The sequence below is a fragment of the Schistocerca americana genome, chromosome X, assembly GCF_021461395.2.
Source record: "Schistocerca americana isolate TAMUIC-IGC-003095 chromosome X, iqSchAmer2.1, whole genome shotgun sequence".
NCBI classification, from domain to species: domain Eukaryota; kingdom Metazoa; phylum Arthropoda; class Insecta; order Orthoptera; family Acrididae; genus Schistocerca; species Schistocerca americana.
Window position 1 is genome coordinate 733,118,412 of NC_060130.1, and position 25,139 is coordinate 733,143,550.

A 25,139-nucleotide genomic window follows, 5' to 3' on the forward strand; every position below is an offset into this window, starting at 1 on the left:
TCAACCTTGGGTACGATGCTACAAATAGACAGCTAGCCTGCAACCTGCGTGCGTTGTTAGTTGCCTTCACCAAATCAGCCAACCGCCGAAAGGAGCCGAGGATGGTCTCAGAAACCAAGCAGCTGGCGTCATTCGTGCCGACATGTGCCACTACATGCAACCGGTTGCACCTAGTGAGTTCGATTTCCACCGGCAGGGCCTCTGCCACATCACGAATGAGACCTCCCGGCAAACATACCGAATGCACACTGGAATTCTTTCCCGCCATGCCTGCTATCTCCCTGAGGGGCTCCATCGCCCATCTAACATTGGAGCTCCCAATGACAGGCATACTCATCCTCTGTACTTGTCCGGACTGGGCAGGAAAATCGACAGCTGGCCCAAAAGCAGAGGCATCCCGTGCTGTCTCAGAGTTATCGTCAACACTGGGTAGCACCTCGTAAGTGTTCGTAAGACGTAGGGAGCCAGCCGAACGGCCTGCTCCTTCATTCATCTTCCGCCCAGTAACCCGCGAACCCACCACTGTCTGTCGCCCACTCTGGATTGAGGACGGACCGGTCAGATGTTGCGTATCAGAAGCCGTAGCGACGTCCTGGTCACCAGGGTTTCCAGCGCACCAAAGGTGTCGCAGGCCTCGTCATTGGCGCCCCGACGTCACCACAACTTTGAGCATTAGCTAGAAGCTTGTCGACGGTAGCCAACGCAGCTTCTAGCTGTTTACGGAATGCAGCTAACTCTCCCACATGGCTGACGACATTCGAAAGTTTGGGTCTGGCCGTGAGCCATGCTCGGATAGCCTAATGGTATGCCGCCAAGGTAGGTGAGCGTGTTTGGTCACAGGGCTGGCTGCCCTCTGTTCAAAATGGTTCAAATGGCTCTGAGCACTATGGGACTTAACATCTGAGGTCATCAGTCCCCTAGAACTTAGAACTAGTTAAACCTAACTAACCTAAGGACATCACAAACATCCATGCCCGAGGCAGGATTCGAACCTGCGACCGTAGCGGTCTTGCGGTTCCAGACTGCAGCGCCTTTAACCGCACGGCCACTTCGGCCGGCCTGCCCTCTGTAATAAAAAAAAAGCTGAGTGAAATGTTCAACGATCAGCCTAGAACAGGCGTCGTATGACGTTCGCCCGGACCAATAGCAGAGAAAGGTAAGGTGACATCTCGCGATAAGCGGGAAATCCGGGTTCAAGTCCCGGTGTGGAACAACTTTTCACTGTCGTCATTCTTTTATACAGCTGATGGTTGTCCATATTCGCAAACCAGTATTGCGAATACTTTACGTTATGTGAATTTGTCGAGTTACTTAGTTAGCTGAGTAGATACGTGCTGAGTGACCGAACATTGTGACCTTTTTTCTATGAAAGGAAGGAGCATCGAAGGATATGTGGACACTCGATGCAATACGAATGGTGTATAAAACTAGCCAGGACTATAGAGAAATTATTCAGAGCACTTCGTCTACTAAGATGCGTCACAGAAGGCTTTCCATTATGATAGACATTTGCTCAGTTGCGGACAGATCTAGTGATCGTGTTGGGTTACGCACATTGCATGCCCACAGCCATTACCTGGCTGTATAGCACATCTCCCTGTGTAGGAATGTCGACTAAACTGGCTTGTTTATATTCTGTATGCATCTCGTATTGTTCAGTAAATGATCACCAAAAATACCAATTACGGTATTTGTACGCTATGGCTCATGATACAACCAGGCCTGTAGTATTTTCTATTTGTAGTTTGAGTGTGTTTACATTTTGCGGCGTGCACTGGAGCTGTAGCGGTTATAAGCTAAGTACTGACAAACTTATTTGTGCTCTGTAATACAGTTATTAAATTTAATAGATTTCAGCGGTGTTGCGTGCCGTTTGTGGCGAAATAACGACTTAATAAACTTTTGTAATCGTTCGTTCGCTGTGTTTTATAGAGTTTTCAGTGTGTTGAAGTCGTTTAGTAAATTTCGTGCTTTAGTTTTCAACTGACGTTTATTATTCTTTCTAGTGAAATACTTCAGTAAAATTTTCATTTAGTGTTTTAACTTCGCTTAATGTTACAGTGGTCGTTTTAATTTTTTGGTTTTAGCTAATAATTTTGTGAAGTTTTGCTGGTATTGGTATCGGCTGTGTTGTAGTAGGATTAACACAAATAGCTGCTTTCTTAGTAGGCAGAGAATTTCGAGGCCATTATTGTTAGTTCTTAAATAGTTCTACTGGTGTAACTGATCTTTGGTAACGTAGACGTATAGTTTTTTTCAGTAACTGTAAAATTTTACCATGAGTGAAAAGTGTGGGCTCTGTCGTAGGTTTGTGAGTAGTGGATTACGGTGTGGGATTTGTTCAAAGTATTTTCATTGGGGGGAATGCAGTGGGGAAGCCAGTGGTCATTTTAGGGAGATCCTCTCCTGGGAATGTAGAATCTATAGTAGAAACAAGTTAATAAAGGAGCAGGAGCGTAAGATCTGTGCCCTTCAGGTGCAGTTACAATGCGCAAAGGAGGAACTAGATAGGTTGAGGACGGTGAAGGGTGGTGGGCAATGAGAACTGGCAGTTGGCAAGAAGGTAGCTAGGAAGAGAAGGTATTCAGACAGTTTTACTTTGCATACATGCAATAGATACGACCAACTGTCAGAGTTGAGTGGAGAGGAGCTTCGTGTAGCCGTAGATGTGGGTAACTTGCAGCAGTCCTCAGCAATTAGGAGGCCTAGGTTAGTTGCAAAGTCTAGCAGAAAGAAGGTTCTGCTGCTAGGTAGTTCCCACGGTAGAGGTGTGGGCCAGCAGTTGCAGGAAGTGTTGGGGCGTGAGTACCAGGTCACCATCATTGTGAAGCCTAGTGCAGGGTTGGCTCAGGTGACTGAAAGCATAGGGGAGTTATGTAAGAATTTTACGAAAGAGGATCAGGTAGTGATAGTGGATGAAGCAGGGAACAGTCTCGATAGGGACGGGGAATATGATGTCATTGGTGACTTGGTTAAGATAGCTACTCAAACTGGTGGCACTAATGTGCATTTCGTGCAACTGTTTCAGCGTCATGATCGGCCTCACCTTAATGCGGCTGTTAGGCGCGTTTATGTGGGGCTGGGGAGGGCACTGATGGCGGAGGGCATGGATCACATCTCAGTGGTGCCAGTTGGGTCTATCAGTAGATGGGGTTTCACTAGGCATGGCCTGCACCTCAATAGGTATGGGAAGGGGAGGCTGGCTAAGCTTACAGGTGACAGTGTAGTGGGTGGTGGGTATCACTCATGGAAAAATTCCTGTAGTAGTTTGTGTTAGAGCTACACCTTTTTGAGACTGAAGTCAGCTGAAAGGTATACCTGCTTAAAGGAAGTGCCTCTAACTAAGGGCTCACCTCCAGGGGATGTAATGTTTCCAAGTAGAGAAGGAATTAGTATATTTCATCAAAATATAAGAGGTATTAGAGATAAAGTTAGTGAACTGCTGATAGATGTTAACTCTGAAATTATTGGTATATCAGAGCACCACTTAAATAATTTGGTAATTCAGAGGCTTCCTTTACCAGGCTACGGATTAGCTGGCGGTTTCTCAAGGAGTTCCTTGCGGGGTGGGGGAGTGGCTCTGTACGTAAAAAACTATTTCATTTGAGTCCATAGACGTATCACGACACTGCACTGAACAGATATTTTAAAGTTGTGCAGCATTAGTTGAATTTAGTGAAACTAAACTTCTAATTGCTGTTGTTTATAGGTCCCCTAACTCCGACTTCAGAGCATTTTTGTTTAAGCTAGAGAGGGTTCTTGATTCACTTTGTAGGAAGTACCAGACAGTAGTTATATGTGGTGACTTCAATATTAATTTTGTACATGATTGTGCGAGAAAAAGGATGTTGGTAGATCTCCTAAGTTCATATGATCTGATGCAAACTGTGTTTTTTCCAACTAGGGTGCAGGAGAACAGTAGCACAGTCATAGACAATATTTTAATTCATTCTTCATTACTAGATGGGCATTCTGTTAGTAAAAGGGTGAATGGCCTTCGAGACCATGATGCACAAATTTTAACACTAAAAGGTTTTTGTACTCAAACCAATGTCGTATTTAATTACAAACTACGTGGGCAAGTTAATCCAACAGCAATAGAGAGTTTTTCAAAACTTGCCAAGGAACAAGAGTGGCAAGATGTTTATAGTGCCGATAAATACAATGCTTTCTATAACACATTTCTCATGCTCTTTGAGAGTTGCTTTCCATTAGAACATTCTAAACGGGGTACTAGCAGTAATGGACAGCCCGGTTGGCTGACTAGTGGGATAAGGATATCATGTAGAACAAAGCGGGAATTATATCAAAATGTTAGAAGTAGTCACAATCAAGCTACAGTAGCCCATTACAAACAGTATTGTAAGGTGCTTAAAAATGTTATTAGCAAGGCAAAAAGTATGTGGTATGCAAATAGAATAGCTAATTCACAGGATAAAATTAAGGCCATATGGTCAGTTGTGAAGGAAGTGTCTGGTCAGCAGCACAAGGTTCATGATATAAACTCAGTTCGCAGTAATAATATTTCTGTTACTGATAAATCAGATATATATACAGTATTTAACAACCATTTTCTGAGCATTGCTGCTGAATTAAATAAAAATTTAGCTTCTACAGGAAATCATATAAATCTCTTAGTAAATGCCTTTCCGAGATTGACGTCTGAAATACTCCTCTGTGATACAGACAAGAGGGAGATTGAGTCAATAAGTAAATCACTGAAGACTAAGGACTCTCATGGTTATGATGGAGTGTCTAGTAAAATATTAAAGTACTGTGCTGCACATGTTAGCCCTGTATTTAGCCATATTTATAATTTTTCCTTTAGGTATGGTCAGTTTCCTGAGCGATTAAAGTATTCAGTAGTAAAGCCACTTTATAAAAAGGGAGAAAGGGATAATGTAGATAATTTTAGACCTATTTCTATGCCATCAGTGTTTGCAAAAGTTATCGAAAAGGCTGTGTATGTAAGGTTAATTGATCATTTTATATCACACGATTTGCTATCAAATGTACAGTTCGGCTTTAGAAGTCGTTTGACAACTGAAAATGCTATATTCTCTTTTCTCTGTGAGGTACTGGATGGGCTAAATAAAAAGTTTCGAACGCTTGGCGTATTTCTTGATTTAACAAAGGCATTTGACTGTGTTGATCTCACAATATTGCTCCAGAAGTTGGACCATTACGGAATAAGGGTAGTAGTTCACAATTGGTTCACCTCTTTCTTTAGCAACAGGCAGCAAAAGGTCATTATTCACAATGTTGATAACGGCTGTGATGTGGGATCTGAGTGGGGTACTGTCAAGTGGGGGGTGGCCCAGGGATCAGTGTTGGGGCCGCTCCTGTTCTTTATTTATATAAATGATATGCCCTCTAGTATTATGGGTAACTCTAAAATATTTCTGTTTGCTGATGACACTAGCTTGATAGTAAAGGATGTTGTGTGAAACATTGACACGGTTTCAAGTAGTGCAGTACATGACCTCAGTTCATGGCTTGTAGAAAATAAACTAACGTTAAATCACAGTAAGACTCAGTTTTTACAGTTTCTAACACACAATTCAACAAAACCTGACGTTTTAATCTCACAGAACGGGCATATGATTAGTGAAACTGAACAGTTCAAATTCCTAGGTGTTCATATAGATAGTAAGCTGTCGTGGAAAGCCCACGTTCAGGATCTTGTTTAAAGACTTAATACTGCCATTTTCACTATTCGAACGGTGTCGAAAGTGAGTGATACTTCGACACGTAAATTAGTCTACTTTGGTTATTTTCATTCACTTATGTCGTATGGTATTATGTTTTGGGGTAACTCTTCCCATTCTAGAAGGATATTTTTGGCTCAGAAACGGGCGGTTCGGGCAATAAGTGGTGTGAGTTCACGAACCTCTTGTCGACCTCTGTTCACAAGTCTGGGTATTTTGACATTGGCTTCTCAATATGTATATTCCTTATTGTCGTTTCTTGTTACCAATATTAGTTTATTTCCAACAATAAGCAGTTTTCACTCGGTTAATACTCGTCAGAAATCAAACGTGCATTTTGATCGGACTTCCTTAACTCTTGTGCAAAAAGCTGTGCAGTATACTGCTGCATCCATTTTCAATAAGCTGCCACTCGAATTCAAAAATCTTAGCAGTAATCCACGTGCATTCAAATCGAAACTGGAGGGTTTCCTCATGAGTCACTCTTTCTATTCTGTCGAGGAGTTCCTCGAAAAATTAAGCTGATTCTCATTGTATTGCTGATAGCGTTTGCTTGAACGTATGGACTGATTTTCTTTCAGGTTCATGAACATTTATTTTTATCTGTTATTACTTTTATGTTGTAAGTTCATGTACTAACACGTTCCATGACCTTGGAGATTTTCTCCTCAATTTGGTCCTACGGAACTTGACATGTAAAAGAAATAAAAAAATAAAAAAAAAAACACTGAAAGGTGGCTGCGCTGAGACGAAATCAGAATGGAAACCTAACTAGCGATACCTGTTCTCACAGTGAGCTTCCGGCAAGAAGTTCCTGATAGTCCTACGTAATACTCTGATATCTACATCAGTCCTTAATTGCCTTGCTAGTAGCATGCTGTGACCGAGAGAATCTGTACCCCTACGCTCTCTGGGATCAGGTCGATGAGTATACACACCTTCCTACAGTGCTGACTGATCCAGCACGACGCTCGAAACAAACAGGCCACTCTTTCGGTAAGTCAAGTACATTTATTTTTTTGCTCATTGCTTTCAAGCATAGTACCTTGTTCTTCTACCGTTCACACCACGGCATTCTGAATCATAGCCTCAGGCGTCCTCGGCCAGTGCCCCACAATATCGTGCTTCTATGTCACATCTCTAGTGGTGTTCATTTCTCATTTTCTGCGAGTGTACGTCACAAGAAGCAGGACAGCGACGTTTTACTGCACACTGTAGAAGCTGGAGGTTAGCCCGCTACATAAAGCAAGACTGGTCACAAGATATGCACAAAATATTAACAGTGTGGTACCACAGCGGGAAGGCGCAATTGTAACCGAGCACGACTACAACGCACATTATTGTAGTTGAGTCGTAGATATTTACTGATAATATACATGTAATTATCTAGGCATATGAACATGGCAATCTTCTTATGAATGTCTTCTGCGTGTGCTAAAAAATTCATATTTGTAATATTTCGCTGTAAATGGTCATATACCCGATATTACTCCGTCAATAAAATAAAACAAAATAAAAATACACTCATTTGGGCATATTACATCTATGTATGCAGTATATAACAACTACATATTTTCAATATTTGTGAGCTGCAGAGCACTACATGTACAGGACGGGCAAAATAAAACTGGCCGAGAAAATGTTCATACACTTGAAGATAGGCAACCCAGCTTACGAATATGTGAACACCACATACTGAAACACCGAAATTCGAGTACGGAAAGTGGAAGCACGCGCAATGTTTCATGCCAACCAACATAGATAACTGTTCACTGGCGTCCTGAATCAGTAATACTTGTACAGATTTTTTTTATAGAAAATGTTACTGACTCTTCATTGGAGAGAATATATATACACAAAAGCCAATTCTGTGATAAAAATAAAACCTCAAAAGCCGAATAAAATCTGTTACGTGTATGTGTACAAGTGTAGAAATTTGTAACACAGACCTTGGTGTGAAAGTTTTTTGCTCGTTAAAAAAGACATTAGAGAGACATATATTACTCAAACTTCCTTTTGCAGTCGGGGCTAAAATGTATTATCTGTTTCAGATTTGTATCTTTTCCTGAAATTGTGAAGATGGAGAACAAGATACCGTTCCGAGTAAAAATGGAAAGCCTCCAGAAGACACCGCTGTTTACTGGAAGTTTCTACTACGGAGCCGCTGGCTTTAGTGCATTTACAGGCAATCCAGCAGTCGCCAGTAAGTTGAGTACTTATACGTAATGCACGCTGTACTGCAAGTAATTGTAATATCATAGAAAAAAGGTGATCACAAACAGTTAACCGCTCCTCTTTGCAGGCAAAAATAAAATCAATACAAATATAGTAAAGAATATGCTAGACAAGTCAACTCAACGGAAAATATATCAGTGTTTACCAAAATGTACTCATTGCATACAAGAAACTCTTGAAAGAAACACTTAATGGACGAAACCTATCGTTGTCAAATAAGTTTTATACGTATTTTATTCTTATGTCTGCAAAACATGTAAACTAAAGGATATAGTTATAGTATATCCCGTTCGCGTAAAAGTAGAGAATGTGTGTAAATTCTAGTAAATATTTTAGACTAATTTCTGCAGGCCGGAGTGGCCGAGCGGTTCTAGGCGCTACAGTCTGGAAACGCGCGACGCTACGGTCGCAGGTTCGAATCCTGCCTCGGGCATGGATGTGTGTGATGTCCTTAGGTTAGTTAGGTTTAAGTAGTTCTAAGTTCTAGGGGACTGATGACCACAGCAGTTAAGTCCCATAGTGCTCAGAGCCATTTGAACCATTAGACTAATTTCTGGGAGTAGCACTGGACAGATCCACTCCCGTCCACAAAGATGAAAGTTTCCCCGTTCTGCAACATACGTTTTTGTCCCTCTGACACTTTCACGATTACCACTCAGTTTCTAATACGAGTGCTAGCAACAGGATAATGAATACGGTTTTCTTTAGCGGAGGCTATGAATTAAAATATTTCTATTTCGGTTTATTATGATATTTTAAATATTTTTGCTCCAAAATTTTCTACTAGTTGTTTACACAGCGTGACACATGCTATCTTATAGAATGTAAAAGTGAGATCGATATTATTCTTCAGAACAAATGCACGAAGACGCGAAAATTAGAGTAAGCATAAGTAATTACACAAGGCTTCAGAATAAGATTCAATAGCCAGTTTTATTTCGCTTTCCCGATTTCAACAAGTTATTTACCACGGTCAGAAGCCTACAAGATTAGGAGTATTATAAATAATTAGACCTTTGCACACATTTATACAGAGTATAAAAAGTGTGTATTGGTTTAGCAGACGTCGATATATCTTCCACAGAAGCATGACGCCATATCATACCCAAAACTGAACATACTGTCTGTGATTATTGTAAACACAGATTGAGAAGCTGGTAATTTGCAGCAAATGAATCACATCAAGCTGTTGTGTAAGCAGCAGGGAACATATATAAAAGCATATAAAAAGTATAGCTGAGGTATACAAGGAAGCTATATATAATAAATTTAGAAAACACGGCACATATCTCTAATACCTAAAAGGAATGGGCTAATTTTTACATTTTAAAAGAGATGCCATGTTTTTCAAATGTATTACATATAACTTCCTTACACACTTTAGTTATACTTTTTATATGGTTTTATATGTGTTCCTCGCTGCCACAACAGCTTGACATTTACACAGACGTGATTCATTTAGTGTAAATTATCAATCTGTCAATCTGTGTTTAAAGTAATCAAGTACAATATGTACAGTTTCGGTCAGGTCATGGAATTATGCTTCTGGGAAACAGATATTGACATCTGCTAAACAAATACTAAATAAGTTTCTGCAGCATGCTTCTTACACTTTGCATAAATGTATAACCAATGTCTGGTGATTTAAAGTATCCCTAATTTTGTAGGATTTTTAAGATGACAAATCAATTTGTTGAAAACTGAAAAGCGAAATATAAATATCTGTGTAACTGACTACTGAATTTTATTCTGAAATATAGGATATACTGAAATTCCCGTTACAAAGTTCTAAAACTTTTAGAGTGGAGTGAGCACGTAATATTTTGAATAGGAATCCACGTCCGGGAAAGTACCGTTTCCATTCTACGGACCGAGCGAGGTGGCGCAGTGGTTAGACACTGGACTCGCATTCGGGAGGACGACGGTTCAATCCCGCGTCCGGCCATCCTGATTTAGGTTTTCCGTGATTTCCCTAAATCACTCCAGGCAAATGCCGGGATGGTTCCTTTAAAAGGGCACGGCCGACTTCCTTCCCCGTCCTTTCCCAATCCAATGAGACCGATGACCTCGCTGTCTGGTCTCCTTCCTCAAAACCAACCAATCCATTCTACGACTGTTTCAGTACAGTTGTTTACTCATCCACTTCTGCTCGAGGAAATACATTAGACGTGACGGAGTACAATTATTAAGTAACAATTCGAAAGGATCCATTTTCACTTTAGCATATTTGTTTGTGTTAACACTTAAAACATTATGTTTTTACTTCATTCAAAAAAAAAAAATTCAACGTACTGTACGTATAGAACAGTACTGATACATTACAACAGTAGCTCGCTGTTGCGACCACCAACGTTTTCAGACATTGTACCTACGAAGCATGTGCTGGCACTCACTCACTATCCCACCTGTTGTCTCTAGTGCAGCGGCCAGAACTCGTGCCAGCAGATCTTCCTCTGTCTCTAAAGAAGTCTCATAAATTAAACTTTGCATGCGACATGCGACCCCACAAGAAGCAATCCGGCGATCGCACTACCCTACTGCATACCAGGTCTCTTTCCCGCAACAGTAGTGGACGCGTTACACAAACTAACTAACAGGGGTTCCTATTCAAAACATAGGGTGTCTTTTTTTTTTAAAAAAAAAAAGCTTATTCATACGACCTACATACTAAGTAAGGGTGTCATCTTGAAGGAAAATGTAAGGTTTGACTGTTTGGTAAGACTTCTAGGATATCCAAAATGTCTGCTTTCCATGTAAGTGAATGCGCCGAGATGCGCCAATTGCATGGCCCCAACCGCCTACCTGTTAACTTTTTCTTTCGAGGAATCCTCAAGAACACCTTGGTTGTTCCACCCTTACTGGCTTTTCTGTCAGAGCGCAGTACAAGAATCAACCTCGCAACTAAACAAGTCACGCCTGAGATGCTGCAGTGAGTTTGACAAGAAATCGACTTCAGATGAGATGAGTGTCAACCAATGGAAGTCACTTTCAAACTGTTTGGGTATGTGGCAAAATAGTTGATGTATTTTGCCATAAAATGACACCTAAACCATGTTTGTAGGTGAAATGAATACATAACTATGAGTTTTCAGAGTTGTAAAGTCCTTTTCGATACACCCTATATTGTGTACTCGCTCCTCTCTAAAAGTTAGCAACGGGAATTTCCGAACACCCTGTATATACTACAGTTACTGAAAAAATAAGAGCTATGAATAAAATAATAACTATGCAGGCTATTTCAAAAAGATTCATTCGAATTCGCAAGACCATATGTTCTACATGAATGAAGACAAAAATTTTGGGGCGAATTTCAGCTTACGCATAGCAACTAAGAATTTACCTTGGTACCAGTTGTAAGCTGCGTGTTCGTGTGGTTGCTAGTATGAGCCTCGGCGTTGTAGTGAGCTCACTCGTTCGCTCGCCCATTCAAATAAAATGGCTCTGAGCACTTTGGGGCTTAACATCTATGGTCATCAGTCCCCTAGAACTTAGAACTACTTAAACCTAACTAACCCAAGGACATCACACAACACCCAGTCATCACGAGGCAGAGAAAATCCCTGACCCCGCCGGGAATCGAACCCGGGAACCGGAGCGTGGGAAGCGAGAATGCTACCGAACGACCACCAGCTGCGGACTCGCTCAGTTATTATCCAATTTACTTCGAGTCGAGATGGTGATAACACTACAACAACAAAAGGTGCTTTGCGTTCTCCGTTTCGACAAATGAAAGTCAGTCACAACTGTGCGACGTAAATACAGTGAAGGGAGGAAGGAAGGGAGGAAGACTAATAACGTCGGCACACGGACCGTGCTGTCGAACGTTAACGTTGAGCGTGCCAAGTTCAACGTGCTGCTGAACGCTCAGGAACGATGCGACTTGTGCGTACGGTACGTGGGCCCCAACGTCGTATACGCGATCGCAACGCACTCCAGCGGCAGTTTGAGGGATGTTTCTAGTTCGTTTACTCAACGGGCGCGCGTAAAATTCTATTAAAACGCACATTTCCTCCATCGTCCATGGAAAGGAAAGTACTATGTTCAATCTGTAAGGACACAGGCTTACAAAAGTTCCATTACAAACAGTGCGGTACAAATTTGGAATACTTCTCCGCATAAGATAAACATTATTTCATCATTCCCACATTTTGGTAAAACCCCAAGGTCAGTCTTACTTGATCACTGTTCCTACCCAGTAGCAGAATCTTTGCAACATGTGAATTACGAGGCGTAAAAGAAAAACGAGCAAAATATCTTTATACAAGTAGCGCAAGCTGTCCTGTAATTAAGCCAATCGAACAATGTCACCCCTCAAAAAAAGGTGAACTTATATTTACATAACATCAAATATTATAGTATATACTTATATTAAACTAATAATAAAGTATAAGAACTAAATAAAAACGCGAATGTTAGGGAAAAAAATTTGGATGGGTAACGACGGGAACCACCGCTTCAGCATTCACTCATTACCGAACAGATACGCTACACATTACGCTAAACCAACAAGAGTCTGCTCTTCAAATAGCCTACTTTCATAATACGCACGTTACAATAATTCTTTTGCCATTAATATGATGTTTCTCATTATTTTATTGGAACGAATCTCACAACTAACAACGGGTTTTCCAGTGATTCTCAATTTGCTGGTGCTCAGAAACGGCATATATACATATAGGTTTGAAATGAATGCAAATATGGCGCCTCACAACTCTGTACTGAAGGGAGACGGCGTGCGTGTGACGTAGTTGGCGATGTGCCATCTCATTGGCCAACACTCAGACTCACGTTCAGAATATCTGCCATGCCAGATATTGCTCTGCACGTTCGGAAAGACTCCCGAGCGTGCTATTCCACGCTATGACGTCAGAAACTCGGCACGCTCAACGCTCAAAGTTCGGATGCACGCTCCGTGTGCCGACGGCTTAAGGCTTTAACGTCCCGTCGACAACGGAATCATTAGAGACGGAGCTCAAGCTCGGTTAGCTTTAAGTTTATGGCTTTATCGCTTTAAGGAAATCGGCCGTGTCTTTTCAAAGAAACTATCCCGGGGCTGGTCCTGGCGGAGGTTCGAGTCCTCCCTCGGGCATAGGTGTGTGTGTTTGTCCTCAGGGTAATTTAGGTTAAGTAGTGTGTAAGCTTGGGGACTGATGACCTTAGTAGTTAAATCCCATAAGATTTCACACACATTTGAACAAACTATCTCGGCATTTGCCTCGAGTGATTAAGAGTAATCACGAAAAACCTAAATCAGGACACGGATTTGAACCGTCACCCTCCCGAATGCGAGTCCAGTGCGCTAAGCATTGCACAGCCTCGCTCAGTTGCAGTAACTTTAGGCATGCTCGCGAAAGTATGGAAGAAGTCAGACTATTGTGTGGATGTTTGTCTTGTGCCTTGCGTAGTAAAATATTCAAATGTGTGTGAGTTCGTAAGGGACCAAACTGCTAAGGCCGTCAGTCCCTAGACTTACACACTACTTAAACTAACTTAAACTAACATATACTAAGAACAGCACACACACCCATGCCCGAGGGAGGACTCGAACCTCCGGCGGGAGGGACTTGCATAGTACACATTGAGCCGATGCGAAAAGTGATTTTGGAACTTTGATTCTAAACGTGATTATAAAGACTGCCCCAGGGTTGTAAGTGCATGTGTGCATCTTCTTCCTGTCGGTTAAATTTCGCGCCTGTAGCACGTCATCTTCGTGGTGTAACAATTTTAATGGCCAGTAGTGTATTACTAAATGCAAAGTAATTGGTATACCACATCGTTTTTTCACAACTAAGCTGCTGAACTGATTTCGATGAAATTTGTTACGGAGGCAGTTTGAACCCTGAGGAATAACATAGGGTCCTTAGAAAGTAAGAAAGAAGAAAAAAACATTCGAACCCTAAGAGTGTGAAGTAGGAGATCGAACATCTTTTTTTATATCACTGAACATAAACTATTTCAAAAAATTATTAAATTTGTTGCATAATGTCCACGTTGTATGATGCATAGTTACTTCAGTAGCGCAATGGATAGATGCGCGCTCCTGGCACGCCCCTCTGCTTGCACCACTCGGCAGTGACGCTACGCATTTCGCCGCATCGTGCATGGCAGCCGTGGAGCGGCATGGCACGGGGATGGGGATACATCGATAGCTTTGCTTAACAAAACAGACAGAAACGAGAGTGCAGCTAACACTATTGCACATACAACAGCTTGCTTACTCACTATCACCCATCATAACAAAACCACTAATAAATGAGAACAGCTGCAGGTAGCAGCTAGTAATAAACATGACCGTGTTTTATCTGCAATTATAAATAGGATCCAAGAGTAATAACACACTAAACTTATAGGTATACACATGTAAAAAATTAAAAACAGACACTCTGAATCCATAACCCCACACAAATGAATTTTTTTCACATATCATACAGGCTATAAACGGTATATTATCATAATCGCTGAGTAATTCACCAATGGACAGATTGTCTTGGACAACAATTTCAAGAGCTTCTATAGTCTCTTCTAGCCATATATACTGATGTATGGAGGCGATCATGTCATCTGGAATGAAAACGTTCCACACTACTTCCAACTTTTGTCGTAACCAGTCACTAACTGTTGCCGGTAAAACAGTTCAGACCACGTGTCGTCCCATTACTTCTCGCCCACAAGTGCTTATTGGGCAACAGATCTGGTGAACGTCACTGCCTAGAAAATTAAGGACAATTTTGGACTGTTTGTTGGATTATTTTCTAAGCAAGAGCACGGCCTTTATCGAGTCGTTTATAGATGTCAACAAAATGTATTACATGACATTCTGAATGTGTCTTACAATGTTCGGTGCTGCCACAAGCAATATATCAGGGGTGTACTGTCATTGAGGACCATCATTCACCACAACCGTTTTACTCGTTGTTGGTTCCTTGTGTTCATATTTCATACACTCCACTGTTTGCCTATTTTTTGGTAGATGCAGATCAAGCAAATAATCACCATTGAATACAACGTTACATCATTCTTTTTTACATTTTCGTATATTACTATATCGTCGCAGAGTGACATGATAAGGTAGATGTGACAGGAACTCTGGCATAGTGGTGTCTTAGTCCGTAGCTGAACTTACAATAAACTATATCTGATTCTATTGACACTGGGAATGCCACATTGAGCCTAATAGGTGATGTGGCTGCGTGCGATCAGCGATGGCTACTGGTCCGCTAAGGCAGTCAAGGCATTGGTCAGTATACTACTGACGTCCCAAAACAGGTCGACGAGCATACGCAGTTTCCTCAGAGCAACAGTGGCAGTATTTGTACTCACCGACCATTCACGTCGTGTATTGGGCAATTCTTCAGAAGGACTGTCTAGTGCCGCCACCCCTCACCTCGCACCCTTGTATCAACAGATCACTCTTACAGAAAGTCAATTACTGAAACTTCCTAGCAGATTAAAACTGCGTGCCCCACCGAGACTCGAACTCGGGACCTTTGCCTTTCGCCGGCAAGTGTTCTACCAACTGAGCTACCCAAGCACGACTCACAACCCGTCCTCACAGCTTCAGTTCTGCCAGTTCTGCCAGTTCTGCATGGTTCGCTTAAGGGCTTCTGTGAAGTTTGGAAGGTAAGAGGCGAGGTACTGGCAGAACTGAAGCTGTGAGAACGGGTCATGAGTCGTGCTTGGGTAGCTCAGTTGGGAGCCGGCACGGTACCTCAGCGTGGTCAGTCAGAGAGTTAGCTGCCCTCTGTAGTAAAAAACTGAGTTAATGGATCAACGACGAACTGAAACGGGCGTCTTGCGACGTCCGCCCCGACCAGATACAACGAACAAAAACGAACAAAATGAGATTAGAAGAAAAAAAAAAAAACAAACAAAGTTGGTAGAGCCCTTGCCGGCGAAAGGCAAAGCACCCGAGTTCGAGTCTCGGTCCGGCACACAGTTTTAATCTGCCAGGAAGTTTCATATCAGCACACACTCCACTGCTGAGTAAAGATCTCATTCTGAAGTCAATTATTGTTGCTATGAGTCCAGCATTTCCATGTTCAATAAGAGGATCATACTCCGTCGAATGCATGGCGCTATGAATTACTATCTTCACTGACCTTCCCAAATGCTGCATGCAAATTTTATCTTTCTTTGTTGGATCTTTAGAAATGTTAATTTTCACTTTGCTCTACCATATTTCAAAAAGCAAGATTAGGGTTTAATGTCTCGTCTACGACAGGATTATGAGAGACGGAACGCAAGCTCCGATTGGGGACGATATCGACCGTGTCCTTTTTAAAGGAACTGTTCTGGCATTTGCCTTAAATGGTCTATGGAAGCCACGGAAAACCTAAATACAGATGGCTGACCAGGAATTTGGTGTGAGTCCAGTGTCCTAACAATCGCCAACTCGCTCGGATACAGTATTTAAGTACTTCTTTATAAAAGTTCTGTGGCTTCACAGAAGTCATTTAGTGATACATCGAGAGGATATCTCAACGAAGGATTTTCACGACCCTACTAAAGTTGAACACGACGTGCTTTGTGTTGTGGACTGGCAAGACAGCCAATCCACAGTGACGGGTAACCGAAAGGCACGCGTTTAACTCACGCAGGCTGGCGTGAGGTCTGAAACAGGATACGTAATGAATGCTATAAAGAAAAGTATGTAGCTGCTGGAATACTTAACTTTAATCCACAATTGGTGAACATTGGTCTTGTTACTGTACATGCTTCATTAGATACATAGCAAAGGATAACTGGCGCCTTGCTAGGTCGTAGCAATTGACTTAGCTGAAGGCTATGCTAACTATCGTCTCGGCAAATGAGAGCGTAATTCTCAGTGAACCTTTCCTAGCAAAGTCGGCTGTACAACTGGGCCGAGTGCTAGTAAGTCTCTCCAGACCTGCCGTGTGGTGGCGCTCGGTCTGCAATTACTGACAGTGGCGACACGCGGGTCCGTCGTATACTAGCGGATCGCGGCCGATTTAAAACTACCACCTAGCAAGTGTGGTGTCTGGCGGTGACACCACATTCCTCCCCCGCAAATCGGCGAATGGTCGTGGTATAAGGCTTTCGCCCGCCATGGGGAGGACCCCATGTTGACGTATGCGATGAGGTGGGGAGCCTAACAACAGGCGAGGCTGTGCCACCCGCACCCTGCCATTTGGTCTGAGGGGAGCTAGGAAACGCCTGAAAACCTAGTCCAGGGTGCACGTCAACATGCGGTGTATGCGCCCGTAGAGAGACAGGAGGGGCCGAAGAGTCGACCTCCATTGCATCGGGGTACCCGACGCGCGAAGACGCCATGTGGTCCGGAGCGGGCAAGATTTCCATGGCGGGGGACATCTGGTCACGGGAAGCGATCGGCGGCGTGTGACCCAGGGAGGCGCTTGGCGGCTGCAGCGACGCGTCCACTGCGGGCGGCGCCGGCGGGAGAACAGGCGGCGGCGGCGGCGGCGGCGGCGGCGGCGGTGGCGCGTCGCCATGGGGCAAAATGGAAGGCAGCGTCGGTAACACCTGGGGATGAGGCGAGACAGTAGATGGGTCCCCAGGGCGCTGACCGGACGGCACCGTCGCTGAAAGCAGACGGGGAGCGGCAGAACCCAGGCGACGACAGAGGCGCAGCTGATTGAGATGCCGACGCACCTCACCAGAGGCCCCCAAAACCAAATACATCGCGCGGCCGAGGCAGCGAAGAATGCGCCCTGCGAGCCAACGCCGTGAACCGCGATAGTTGCGATAGAATACAACGTCGCCTGGAGCAAAAGCAGGAGTCTGCCGCTGCACAGGAACCTGATGCGGCGGATGCCACAAAGACATCAAGGTTCGATTCCGGCGCGAAGCAAAGGGCCTGGAATGGTTGTGAGTGTCCGATCTGAGCTTTTTCTGGCAAACACTCTGAACATGTCCGTTTTTATTACAGAAAAAGCAAATAGCTTGGCGTGACAGGCAATTCTCACGCGAATGTCTAGTAGCACACCGCATGCATGATTTGAGCACTGCATTTGCTTGCTGCCGCGGGACACGTGGTGGATAGCTGGGCGGCAGCTGCGTGGACGAGCGCGAGGGCTGTTTACAGTTCCGTGCAGCTCGCCCGGCGGGCCGGTTAACGTGACACACAGCTGGCGAAGTTTCAAATGATTCCTGAGCAAAGTCAAGTGTGTCTTGCCTATCCAATATGTCTATCACTTGTTGAAGGGAGGGATTGACTGGTTTCAAAATTTGCTCCCGTATAGGATCATCAGAAACGTTCTGTGCAATTGCATCACGTACCATAGTATCTGAATAAGGGAGTCCACATTCACACTCAAAAGCATAATCCCTTGTAAGGCCTTGCAATGTTGCAACCCACGCCCTATTAGTCTGACCGGCCGTACGTTTTGTACGAAAGAACGTATACCGTTTTGCAACTACATTAACTGATTCCTTGAAATAGGCATCTAAAGCAGACAAAATTTCTTCGTAGGACAGAGTTGCTACGTCACGTCGGGGAAATAATTTCACTATCACACGGTACGTCTGCACCCCTACACACGCAAATAAATGAGGCTGCCGCTCGTTACCTTGAATTCTGTAGGCGGCGAGATGAAATCCAAATTGGCGTGACCACTCCGTCCAGCTTTCCATCGCCGCATCAAAATGCCGAAACGGTGGTGCAACTGAGTGTTGTGGCTGCGGTAGCGGTGAAGCGGCGGCTGCCGCATCGTTTTGCATTGCACGTTGACCCTGAACGAGCTGTCCAAGGGCATCCAATAACGCCTGCGTCTGCTGATTCTGCAAGCGATAAAATTCGGACAGTACATCTGGAGATTGTGGCGAAGCCATGACACAAGTAAATTAGAGCAATACGACCGTTAAATCGTCGTCGCCAAAAATGTTGTGGACTGGCAAGACAGCCAGTCCACAGCGACGGGTAACCGAAAGGCATGCGTTTAACTCACGCAGGCTGGCGTGAGGTCTGAAACAGGATACGTAATGAATGCTATAAAGAAAAGTATGTAGCTGCTGGAATACTTAACTTTAATCCACAATTGGTGAACATTGGTCTTGTTACTGTACATGCTTCATTAGATACATAGCAAAGGATAACTGGCGCCTTGCTAGGTCGTAGCAATTGACTTAGCTGAAGGCTATGCTAACTATCGTCTCGGCAAATGAGAGCGTAATTCTCAGTGAACCTTTCCTAGCAAAGTCGGCTGTACAACTGGGCCGAGTGCTAGTAAGTCTCTCTAGACCTGCCGTGTGGCGGCGCTCGGTCTGCAATTACTGACAGTGGCGACACGGGGTCCGTCGTATACTAGCGGACCGCGGCCGATTTAAAACTACCACCTAGCAAGTGTGGTGTCTGGCGGTGACACCACACTTTGCGTGTCCTGTTACTGTCTATACGTGCGAAAGTTGTATGACGCAAATCTTTAGCTCTGCTTCTAACTTAAACAGACACAGAAAAAACCGTAAAAATGTTGATATAAATAAGCTTAAAGTGAAGATAAAAATTCCAAATCTCCCACACCTTGCATTCTTTAGGTTTACCCAGGGGTCGCTTCCAAGTCGCTACGCAGCCTTCTAATGAAGAGATAGAAGTTGATTATTGCGTGAGTGGTAAGTTTATTTCGTAGCCGCGCTCCTCGGTAATAAGGCAGTGGACTCTTAGCTGGCTTGTTACGCTTCGTTTGGGCTGGCGCCATTATGGCGAGCTGTGTGCTAGCTTCCAAGTTAGCTGGCAGCCACGAGTCGTGTCGGGCCTCCTTAATGATGAGGCAGTAATACATCCGGGCCAGGAGAGCTCCTTTACTAGCAACAGCTTTGAAGTGTGTTCCCACAGATATCTACACTTGAAGAATTTTATTTTTACCAACGACAATGAATTCATCATTTTAGGCGCTGGAGCTGTCACTCTGACAGCTTTCTTTTAGCGGTATAAAATGTGCATCTAGCACAATGTTAAGAACGGAACTCAACTTTACGAGACAGTTAGTTGATCCAGACTGATGACAATCTTTGGTATGGCACACCAGGCAAAGTTAACGTGGTTCCTAGATGGTTTACCTCACCCTTTTAGGTGAATACTAGGCTTTCTCCCAGTCGTCATCAGATACGCAACACACAAACATGAAAACTGTTGTCTTTGGTCCAGGTTGTAACATGGGTTTTTCACTGTTTCGCCTGGGATTTTTTCTCCTCTCGTAGCTTCTCTATAACTCTTCAATAAAGCTCAGTTTTATACCATTAAATTTGATGTGGATAGCTGGTAAACTTCAATGCTCTTTTTACAGTTGTAAAAGGCAGACTGAAGTGTAACGCTCCGCAGCGTCCACCTCGTTAGAGACAGACTGAAGAAGAATGACAAAAGAATACTGCCTTATCTTTCCCAGAGGAACTACCCCGTCAATCGCCGTCATCGATTTAATCCACCCAAGGAAGATTTATGACTGGATGATCGGAACACGAATCCATTGATTTAACCATTGGGCTCCTTGTTTGATTCTTAATAGCCAACAGCCATACATTATGACGATTCCAAACTACCATTGTCGCTCACTGTAATTTTATGTTTTGCAGTATAATTATATTTCCTCCAAATCTTCTTCGTTTCAAGCATTCTTTGCTCATTAGTCTGTAGCTTTATACTGTTTCTTAACTGAAAACTGATAAATATCTTCGAATGTATGAATATTTGTTGTGATAAGCAAAGCAAAGTTCCATTCATACTAAATACACTGATTTAAACATGTTTGTTACTACAATATACGAACATTTTGCCCTCATGGCACCCAAAATGAGAATATACGTGCAGCTTGCTACCTGCATCCACCACATGGCATCACGTCCGCCTACAACAGAAGGTACATACACTAGCCTCGTACGATTTACAATATGTTTGTGAATTAGTTGGTGGCACATTACTTATTTATATTTAAACAGGCTGTGGCTCGCATTGTCACAATAGCCCCCAAAACTCTGATATGTGTCAAATAAGGAACATTCTCCTTTTTTTTAAAAAAAAAAAAAAAGTGGTGTCTACAAGATGGCTCAAAATGTGAACTAAAAATTTTCTCAAGTATACAACGGATACAAATGGAACCTCATATAATAATTTGACGAAGAAATTTATCTACTAATACAGCAAAGCAAAAAGCTGAGTTAAACGATGTGATTTTAATCTATATTATTTGCAATTCAATAGTTAAAGTTGTCAGCCCATCTGGTTAACGTCAGTTGGTGAACAACAGTTAAATTTTTTCGACTTTTATTAGTTATGCTATTCAAAAAAGAAAACTGGCACATAAAATCAGTTTATATGAAAAAGTATATATGTTTCTAGAGCATGCCACTTTTTTCTCTGCACATTTGCATTTATCTAACTACAGTACTTGATTGGCGACATTACACACCAATACCCCATACCAGTACACCTGACAAAAACGTTAGAACCGCATATTTTGAGATGTTATGCAACAGAGCTTTATTTTTTACTAGTGCAAACGTTCTACCACAGTTTTAAAATGCTCAGAAAGCCGTTAAAATAACGTTTTAAGACGTCTAAATTTCAAACAACCCCTCTCCCATAATGTCACTGTACGGAAATTCTCTTTCTACAGATCAAGCGCTGTATATCTATAACTGTGAGCAGTAATTAACGTGTCGTTGTCTTGCAATAATGCTAACATCGTCTGCAAAAAGGAACACCTGAAGAGGTCAGTGGTAGAAAGTGATAACCCACAAGAGCGCATTTTGGAACAATGTATGTTACATGTTTGTTTAAATGCTAAGATAAAAATATAGAAACAATAAGAGAGTACAGTTCATACAGAATACCGTGCATTCGAACGTTAAATATGGAACTACTCGCTAAGCATGTGGTGCATTCGAAAATACACTCAAAAAACACGAAAGAAATATCCGAATGGGACGGAAATCGGTAGATGTTATGTGTATGTACAGACAAACAAATGATTATAATTTCATAAAACTTGGATATCTCATTGAAGAGAAGGAGCTTCAGAAACTGGGAAAGTTAATAACACGTTGGTCCACCGCTGGCCCTTATTGTAAAAGTTATTCGGCTTGGTACTGATTTACAGAGCTGTTGGATGACGTCCCGAAGGATATTGTGCCAAATCCTGTCCAACTGCCGAATACATCGTCAAAATCCTGATGTGGTTGGAGAGTCCTGCTCATAATGTTCTAAACGTTCTCAATTGGGAAGAGAACCGGCGACTTTGCTAATTGGCTGGTTCAAATGGTTCAAATGGCTCTGAGCACTATGGGACTTAACATCTGAGGTCATCAGTCCCCTAGAACTTAGAACTACTTAAACCTAACTAACCTAAGGACATCACACACAACCATGCCCGAGGCAGGATTCGAACCTGCGACCGTAGCAGTCGCGCGGTTCCGGACTGCGCGCCCAGAACCGCTAGACCACCGCGGCCGGCCTTTGCTAATTAAGATAGGGTTTGCCAAGCAGCAAGACAAGGAGTAGAGCCGGCCGAGGTGGTCGAGCGGTTCTAGGCGCTACAGTCTGGAACCGCGCGACCGCTACGGTCGCAGGTTCGAATCCTGCCTCGGGCATGGGTGTGTGTGATGTCCTTAGGTTAGTTAGGTTTAAGTAATTCTAAGTTCTAGGGGACTGATGACCTTAGAAGTTAAGTTCCGTAGTGCTCAGAGCCATTTGAATCATTTGAACAAGGAGTAGAAATCTCGCCGTGTGCAGAAGAGCATTATCTTGCTGAAAGCCCAGGATGGCTTGTTATGAAGGGCAACAAAACGGGCTGTAGAATATCGTCGACGTGCAGCTGTGCTGTAAGAGTGCCGTGGATGATAAACAAAGGGATCCTGCTATGAAAAGAAATGACACGCCAGACCATAACTCCGGGTTAGCGGGCCGTATGGTAAACGACAGTCAGGTTGGAAATCCACCTGTGTGTGGGGCATCTCCAGACACAGAATCCCACTGAGCGGAATAGAATCATTTCCAGTGATCCCGCATCGAATTAGGTGAGGACGGATCTGGTGGCGCCTCAGAGAGCAGTAGGATACCAACTTTAATGTTGCCCACCATAGGACCCGACAACCTGGAGTGGCAGTCTGGGCTGCCATTTCTTTTCATAGCAGGAATCCTTTGGTTGTCGTCCGCGGTACTCTTACAGCACAGCGGTACGTCGACGATATTCTAGCCCCGTTTGTTGTCCTTCATGGTAAGCCATCCTGGTCTTGTATTTCAGCAAGATAATGCCCGTTCGCACATGGCAGGAGTTTCTACTGCTTGTAGGGACCTTGGCCAGGAAGGTAGCTGAATCTCTCCGCAACTGAGAACGTTTGGAGCATTATGGGCAGGAGCCTCAAACCAGCTCGGGATTTTGACGATGGAACGCGCCAATTGGACAGAATTTGGCACGATATCTCTCAGGAGGACATCCAATAACTCTATCTATCAACGCCAAGCCGAAGAACTGCTTGGATAAGGACCAGAGGTGGACCAACACATTACTGAGTTTCTCAATTTGTGAAGCTCTTTCTCTTTAATAAATCGCCCAGTTTTTTTTTTTAATTTTAATTATTTGTTTGCCTGCACATTTACATAACATCTACCGATTTCCGTCCCAATCGTATAATTCCCCCGTGGTGCGTCCCCTTTTTTTCTTAGGGTGTACAACAGGCAATGAGAACACTCTCACACTTAATTTAGAGTTAACACTTTCTTCCGCCAACCCCTTCAACTGGGCCCCCTTACACAAATAAATTGAGGTCATTCCGCCGGCCGCTGTATCACAATTTAACCTTTTATGCAATTCTTTTAATTATTATTCTTCCTTAGAAATTTAAATTACCATAATCTTACTTAAATTAGTAATCAATTGCCTCCTCGCCACATTTACTCACAAGTCAGAATAAGCGTAACTATATCAACTACCAATTTTTCAACTTACGAGAATATACAAGCGAATATACAATTTTTTTGTGACTTAGAGGAGGCTCAATGGTAACCGAAACATCTTAATTTTCCCTAATATTAGTTTTGATGCAATTGGAAATGGAACAGTGCTTCCTTTTCAGTAACGTGTGGCTGTGTCACGACTGCTGCACCATCATACACCGTGTCCAATGATATGCTCCATCCGTCTACTTCAGTCCACATAAATACCAGACAATGCCAACTCTTACGCCTGAAACAGTTTAGTATCAGAAACAAGAAATAATAACAGTTTTTAGGAGGTAAATAGCGTAAACTGCAGCCACTTGACAGCTCAGTCCCCGTCACTGGCCTTTACCAGCGTGATCAATAAACAACTAGACACAAATGAGTATGAACTAATTCTGTAATTAATGAAAACCCACAATTGATGAAGCTCTTCAGAACAACACACTCAAGCAACTATCTAGTCTCTAAATCAAAGGTTGTACAGCCCATATGGCCTAGCGGTTCTAGGCGCTTCAGTCCGGAACCGCCCTGCTGTACGGCCGCAGGTTCGAATCCTGCCCCGGGCATGGATGCGTGTGATGTCTTTAGATTAGTTAGGTTTAAGTAGTTCTCATCTAGGGGACTGACGACCTCAGATGTTAAGTCCCATAGTGCTTAGATCCATTTGAACCATTTTTGAGGTCATTCCGATAGGGTAAGAACAACAATGGGCCCAGATTCGAACGCTGGGGAAAGTCCATTGTGGTTTCTCAGTTCGTAATCGACTGGAGTGGTGACACGAAGGTGGTGTGTTGCAGCCATGGCCCCGTTTGCGTTCGCTCCGCCGCTGTTCGAGATGTGGAAGAAGCTGCCGGTGGACGAGCGCGCCAAGCGGCCCCAGCGGTCGCAGCGCGCGACGCTGGTGGAGCGTCCGCTGGCGACGCCGCTGCTGCCTCTGCGGCTGTGGAGTGGCGTGGGCGTGGGGCTGCCCTACACGCCCCTGCTGCCCTGCCCAGTGCCGCCGCCGCCCTCGCGCTCCACCAACACCCCGCCGCCCATCTCCGTCATACAGTGACCGTTCCTTCCTCGATCCGACCCCACTCATACTGTCTAGTCCTGTAAACAAGCTCGCTATAAGCGGCCATGTATTTATAGCTCAGATTCGTTGCGATGTTACTACTTAGTTTATATACCTACCGTCGTGTCTGTTGCGTTAGTGTAATGTAGATATGTGTATGTAATTACAGTAAACAACGCGTTGTTATGTATTGTTGCAAAAAATTGTACCTAACTTGAAAATAAAAATA

At 43.4% G+C, this 25,139-nt stretch overlaps 1 protein-coding gene across 1 annotated transcript in view; it reads left to right on the forward strand.

The window, feature by feature from the left end:
• Positions 1–25,139, forward strand: part of LOC124556492 (ETS-related transcription factor Elf-1-like) — a 157,689-nt gene extending 132,550 nt beyond the window's left edge. The window contains exons 3-4 of the mRNA XM_047130449.1: positions 7,760–7,911; positions 24,651–25,139. Of these exons, the coding sequence (XP_046986405.1) occupies positions 7,760–7,911; positions 24,651–24,907 (409 nt within the window). The 3' untranslated portion in view covers positions 24,908–25,139. The remainder of the gene's footprint in view (positions 1–7,759; positions 7,912–24,650) is intronic.